A 7,414-nucleotide genomic window follows, 5' to 3' on the forward strand; every position below is an offset into this window, starting at 1 on the left:
CTGCTCCTGCTCCCGCTCCAATAACACATCATCCAACAGTCCATGGGTGTCCATCTCAAAATAATCTCCTCTCCTATAACATAGCGAAAATTTGTTTTTAATATGCTACCTTTCTTTCACTATGATGCTCCCTTCTAACACTCGACTTACCTCAACACGACGAAAAAAACTGAAGGGGGACGGTGAATCGGCGAAGGCACGGTGCGCTTTGATAGATTTTTCCCTTCGAGCTCCGAGAGACGAATGGCGCCGGCGCTACTCAATCATCTCTTTTTTAAGTTCGGATTTCCCTCCCCTCCATCGATTCTACTGATCGAGCTGATCGGACTTGGCCTTCCCTCCCCTCATCTCCCCCCGCTCTACAGGTGTCCCCTCCCCTCCCATGGTGTCGATGGCTACCTCGCGCGCGGGGTATCTACTTGGCCGGACATACTCCCCCCTCACCGGTCAGCTACTCACCCTGACCACCAACACTGCAGAATGAGCTACTTCCATATTCTGCCACGGAAGAGGTGAGCGCGCCACAATGCAGAGACGATTTGTCTCACACTCGTCATAGTTCTCCAGATCTCCGCTGTGTGGCAGCACATGCTGGGGGGACGAGAGGTTAATGATGTTTACAACACATTTTGTATTCCCATTGATAATGTTTTATTTATATAGATAGACATTACATACATTTTTTCTTTGTAATTACTTACACCAAATCTAACATATCAACTAATTCTTCCAGATTGGCTGCTCCTTCATCATCAGAGCTAACATCATCATCATATTCATTTAACTCTGCAATATGGACACTTCCAAAGGCATAAGTGTCTTTATTATTACTACTAATGTATCTCTTATCATCATAGCACGATAATGCACGTTTAGTGGAGAATGCCGTAAACACATGATGTTTCTGATCAGTACATATACGTGAGAATGTTACACTTTTTTGTTTTAACTTTAAAATACAATCTTTATAATCATCATAATTTAGTTGGTTCTTTACAGCACTACGAGGCACACCTTTGGCCACACATTTCATCATGTCACCTGTTTTAAATGAATACATTTTTGGCCTCAGGCCAACAACCCCAGCTAGCACAGCGCCATTTAATTCATCTTTGAATTTACCCATAACTTTTTTATTTTCTGTTGAATACAGAACATTCTCAGGGGGATAGTCACTAAAATCAAAGTGTGCCTTAAGCTCCTCCAGATCTTTATACAAATCTTCTGTCTTTATTGACAGTATCCACGCGTCTGTATCACTGAGTAGAGAGACAACATTTGAACCAAATTTTTTCTTAAGTACATTATAATAACAATTATACATCCATGCTTTCGAGGTGTCTAAAACAACTGCGCCGATGGCGATTGGGCGGTCCAGCTTCACACAACCCTTCCTCCGTTCCACAGCCACCAAATCATTATCAAAAATCTCAAATGAATGAAAGAGGGGGGATCTAACTAATTTTAGAAATTTAGCATTTTGTTTTGTAAAATCAACATTACGTCTCTTCCTTACAGACTCCATTGTCTTCCCAAACACAGAATTATTATATAATTTCCACAGAGACTTTTCAAATGAACTTGTCGCCTTCTTCCTCATTTCAGTATTATACATTATATAGGGCGCTAACCATGCCTTTTGTTCAAACTTAATTACTCTATGTACATGAGTTATTTTTAGACCCAGAGAAACATACAACTTGAGTGTTTCCCCATACACACAATACTTGCTCTTGTCCTTCAGATTTGGAATTAATTTTCTATTACATTTCTTAGGTAAATTATACATTCTTATCATCCTTTTTTGTAGTGGAGACAACTCCTCATACTGGGGGATATAGTGTTCAGGCGCCAGACAGAAGGCATCATGCTCCTTATGGAGTGAGGGTGGATAAGACAGGTCCACCTCCAATATATAACCCTGGGAATCATTTTCTTCAATTTTCATAACATCCAGTTCATTGATTTCTTGACGGGTGAGGAACCGGAAACCGGACACAGGATTATTTCGCGCTAACGAGAGGCCATACAGATTATTAGCATCAGCGTACAGACCCCACGTGATCTCTTTAGAGGGGTCAAAATTAGGCAATCTTGGATTATTGAACTCCATTAATCGGTGGGTAATTATGCTGACTCCACCACGTACGGTCTGCTCGACCATCTCATGGATATCTATGTCTGTAATGAGAGACAGTTCTTGCCCTGTAAACAAAAGGGCTGCATCCCAGCTTAATCCAGGCCCACTATAGTAATAGGCACAGTCCAGTTTAAAGTGCTTCATTGTACTCCTCCGATAAGTTTCAAAGGTGGACCCTAACAACAATACATCGCTTAAAAGATATGCGTCATGGAAGTCCCACAGATTTTCCATATTGAATGTTTTGAACACGTTTTGAGCATGCGAATAATCTTCATCAGAAATATGTTCTCCCGTCAAATCATTTTTAAAACATTCTTTCGGGGGAAGCTTTTTTTCCAGGAAGGTACTCTCTTCTTGAAAGTAACTGTAAGGGTACACTCCTTTCCGACTTAGCAATTCACGTTTCTCTTCATCAGGATACATTTCAATCAATAGGGTCAAATCCTCCTTTTTTAAATCAGCAACTAATTTCTCCAGCGGGCTGCTTAAGAAGTTGAACGTGTCCAATATTCTCAGATTACCCCACGTGACAGCAACATAGCGCTCCTTTGTTCGTGGGATGCAAGATAAATCAGTACCATCACTGAGCTCACCTATAGCACTTATAAGGAAGTGGATATCATACCGAGACATACAGTGAAAGTACACAGGAATAAATTGTTTTCTTTTTAAATTAAGGTTACAACGGGAACATGCACAGCCACGATAGTTATCTACCTCAATCTGGTGGTCATGGTCACGACATTTTGGCACCCCCTGCCGGGGAACCGGGTCATTACACATATAACAGTGTGTAGCCTCCTGGAATGCTTTTTCAGAGGCTTCAGTCATATCTAGGGGCCAATCAACACCCCTCAAATTCTCCATAATATTTCTCTCTTCCTCTTTCAGACACATTAAGAGGCGTTTTGCCACATCATCCCCTCCGTGCTGTAGAACAGGCTCTTTAACTAATTTACCATCTTTACCAACAACTATATAACAGAAACCGCACGTTTTGTGCACGTGCGTTTTAGATGTCGCCGATCGCTGAGGATCCGGTAGCACGGTATCATATGGTACAACCATACTCTCTAAATCACAATAGATAACATAATCATGTAGAGCCTGGTGGCCATAATTTCTAAATTTAAGAATATTATCCTCCTCAGAGGGAAGACGCACAGCCTGTGCCTCAAAATGGAGACACCGAACTTGGTGCTCATCTCGACGTACACGACTCTGCATTGGGGTGAGACAATTGTCACAATAATACAGCCTCGCGTGATGGTTGTGGCTGTGACCAAGAAGTTTGCTCAAATCTGTAATTAACACGTAATGACTCTCCCCCTCCTCCGATGTGATTAGAAGCATCCGAATGTGATGGGGCCGATCAGGGACTTTTGAAATTCTTAGTGGCACAATATGTTTCTCCTCTTCGAGACCGAACACAGATACGGCAATATTTCTGTTTTGCCCCTCAAATTTGGATATTTGTGTCACTCGTACAGGATATTTAATACCTTGCATATTAATAGGCACTCCCCTATTCCCCCTGTAATGAGCTACTCTCTCAGGGTGACGCTGAGGTAGATTTATCCCTGCAACAATACAATATTTGAAACACTTTTCATCATCAAAATTTTGGATATTTATTAATCCCTTTCTACTATTCTTTAACCAGTTGGGGAGGGGGAGATAGGACGAGCCCCTGATGGCAGCATATTTACACACACGCACCTCAATTTTCTCTACTCGCTCATACAGAATATTACTTCCCTCCTGTGATGAATTTTCAAAACTAAGGAGCACTCCCTGTATTCCCTGCTTCACCGAGTCCTCCACTTCATCCTCCCTAAGTATAATAATTGGAGCACACCGCATATAGCGAATGTCAGAATCCCCAACTGCCTGTTTCTCCCCCTCCTGAATTTTCATATGAGCTGTCATGTACCACTTTATACGTTTCAAATCTTGCATATCCTTCTTGAGCACTTTACTAATCTCACTCTTATTACTAATACACGTCATCTGTAGGTCGTCCTGGTGAGTGATGTGGAGCAGGTGAATGCGCGCATTGCCTTGCACGGCTGTGCGCGTCTCCCACGCCGACTCTTCAGTGTCCTCTTGCACCGCTGCCGCACCGCTCATGAACCTCGATCGCAGTCTTTGATAGCGGTCGACTCGCTGCCGACGCTTGTCGCACCCGAGCACATGCCGCGCACGCATGCCCACCGACCGAAATGTCTTCCGACAGTGCACACAGACATACCTTGCATGGGGTTGGGGATGCTTCCGCAACTTGTGACGAGTTAGCTTGGCAATGGTCTTGAATGCCACTCGACACTTGGGACACTGTAGACTTTTGCACTCCACACCCTTGCGTTTCTGTTTCAGCATTGAGATTCTCGATCCACATCGTCCCACCCGCTTATGCATCCTCAGTTCATATACACGATTAAACGTCCCTCCACACGTATCACATTTGATGTCCTGCGTACGATGCACATGTTGCAAATGTCCTCTAAGGCTGCTTCGGAGCATACTTTTCCCACACTTGTCACACTGCACTTTTCCCCCACTTTTCTTCTTCCGTCGCAACACAGTCTCACTTTGCTGATCCTTGCCTGCCACAGATGTTGAGGGTGGTGCATGTCGCTCCTCGATGTGACGCAACAACACTTCTCCATCAGAGAAGGCCTCCCCACACCATGCACACTTCCTTGCCATCTTGACCTGAAACAATATTACTTACGGTTAACATTTCCCGCCACTCCTCATCTCCAGACTTTGCATAGGATGAATGCACTTACCACTTCAATGTGTATTTTAATCCAACATCACTCGCGACAACATCACTTCGCGCACACGTAATTTAGTCCACTTGATCTTTCCCACACGACCGATCGACTCAGACTGTCCGAGCGGTGCGCGTTCGCCAAAGCGCACCGGCTGATATGCACCCACCCTTCCGCGCCGACTATAGGCCCTCCGTCAGCACAAATTCCAGCGAGCGGCCCTCCCCTCTCTCGCTCCAGCACCAATATTACTAGCACAAGTTATTTACCAACCTTTGCAGTGTACCCATCCCTCCCGAACGGGGTCAGGTGGGATGGGTGGACCGAGCACGTGCCCTTTCTGATCACTTGATACCCCTCTTCTCCGATTCTCAGCTGCAGCCACACATGCACGCGCGCGCCTCCCCTCCCTCCGCAGGCTCGGGCGCGGGGATCGCGGGGGGCCCTCCCTCCTTCCCCACTCCCCTCACCCTCGCGGGCGCGGGGGCCGCGGGGAGACGGCCGGCACCTCTTCCCCCCCTCCCTCCCTCCCCAGCACCCGGCCCTGCCACGCATGGGCTCCAAGCGCGAGTCGCGAGCGCCGGGGAGGTAGACCGCCCATCTAACACCTCCGCCACGCCCGCGTTCGGAGTGCGTTCGGACCCGTACGCCCTTTCTCCCCTCTCTCACACAGGGCACAGCGGACCGGACAGCTGAAGAGCACTGATGCCGACAGACTGGACAGACTCGTGTCCATCAAAAGAGGGAGGTGGGGGAAGTGGGCAATCCAGCAACAGACTTTAGGAGATTCCGAGGAACTTCGAAAAATCCTGGTTTAAGACACTTGCCCCCAACACAACATCACTTTCATCTTGCATCATACATCTTTAAAGGTGTGCCCTCGGCTGTGATGCCCCATGCTTAGGGACATGTCTGCAAGAATATTGAGAGGAAGGGGTAGAGAGAGATGTAGAGAGACAGAGAGTGGGGGGAGGGGGAGAGAGATAGTCCACGTTGCTCTATAGAGGGGTTGACAGTAGGAAGGAGGGGAGGAGGGGGTGTGGGAAGCTGCGCGCACCGTCGCACGGAGTAGGCGTGTTCGGACCCCAAACGTCCATCAGCCCATCAGTTGGAACACGACTAAGCTACTCTGGCAATCCCCCGTATCCCGGTCACCACCAGCCCGGCATGCGCCGTACAGCTGTGAACGAGTGACAAACGAGAGGAAAGTGCGGGGGAGTGACAAACGGGAGAGTGGCGAGGGGTGTACACTGTAGAACATATTGCCAAGTACGTCAGGTTGCTAGTATATTGTTTGAACTTTTTTGACATAAAACGCCTGCAACTGGGCAAAACGGACACACAGGGAGGGCGAAAGGAGTCCGTTGTGTGAACTTTGATCCAAGATCATATGTTAGACGACATTTGAGTATTTTTTTGACAACCTCACCTACGTCTTCACTGGAAAAACAAAGGTGCTATTGCATTTTTAGGGGTGCAACTGCACTCGCGCCTTTGTAGAGGCACGATTTGTGCCAAAAATAGCACCTTTGGGGGGAGTAGCACCTTTCTTGAGGCACTATTTCACTAACGCCTTTCAAAAGGCATTAGATAGCACCTTTGTTTTTCCAGTGTTGCACTAGAGTTGTGACGAGTGACGAGCAGCTAGGGCTATGACGTGTGGGACAGTGACGAGGGCAATGACGGGTACGAGGGTGACGAGCCGGGGGCGGGCAGTGACGAGCAAGGAATTGAAGAGCGGGGCAGTGTCGAAGGCAAGGGCGATTAACGATCATAAGTGTGCGACTAAGTGAGGGTGAGGGGCGGCCCCGGGTGAGGGTGAGATAAAGCGCGTGTTGTGCGTGGAGTGTGAGCCGGGTGGGGCGGTGGGCGCACTAGTTCACCCAGTCAAGCCACTCTGCCAACTTTTCCCATTCGGAATAGCTCCGCGAGGAGGGAAGCGAGGAGAGAGACGGGAACAAGAGCCCCCTGCAGCAGTCGAACGAAGGGGAGCGGAAATCAGTCGGGACACTGCGGCGCGGACGCTGCAGCGCCCACCAATCTGAACCAGACGAACCATTTCTGCTGTTCCACACGGATAAAAGACTTTGACACGGCTTTCTTCGATGGAACAAAGTTGATGAAAGCAGACGAAGACACAATGACTGAAACGAGGTTTAGTGTTATGACCTAATCACTTGTAGAAGAGAACTGTTTTTCATTTTTGCCCGGAAAAACTTCCCCTTTTGGCCATGACAACTTTTGGCAATATGACAATTTTGTTATTTTCGGTGATTTTGGCAATGACCTTGCGTTTTGGCGTCATTACGACATTCTTTACTAGCAACTTTGCGCCAAAACTATCACGGACATTATTCAAATACCACTAAAAACAACCAAGGCGCGGCTATGATTCCATTCGTTTATAATCGTGATTAAAATTAGCCAATCGAATAGAATTAGTCATGGCCGATGACCCCAATGGCGGTACCACGTCAATGTTTTTTTTTTTTTT

At 47.0% G+C, this 7,414-nt stretch overlaps 1 protein-coding gene across 1 annotated transcript; it reads right to left on the reverse strand.

The window, feature by feature from the left end:
- Positions 1 to 459: 459 nt before the first annotated feature.
- LOC113215059 (uncharacterized) lies at positions 460 to 5,346 on the reverse strand (the record flags this gene model as incomplete). Its single annotated transcript, XM_052275702.1, has 2 exons — positions 704 to 5,346; positions 460 to 591 (listed from the first exon to the last, which is right to left on the reverse strand). Coding segments are annotated over exons 1-2 (4,281 nt in total), but the record flags the coding sequence as incomplete, so codon positions are not given.
- Between the last annotated feature and the right edge of the window lie 2,068 nt (positions 5,347 to 7,414).

Source organism: Frankliniella occidentalis, unplaced genomic scaffold, assembly GCF_000697945.3.
Source record: "Frankliniella occidentalis isolate FOCC.00 unplaced genomic scaffold, Focc_3.1 Scaffold774, whole genome shotgun sequence".
NCBI lineage: Eukaryota > Metazoa > Arthropoda > Insecta > Thysanoptera > Thripidae > Frankliniella > Frankliniella occidentalis.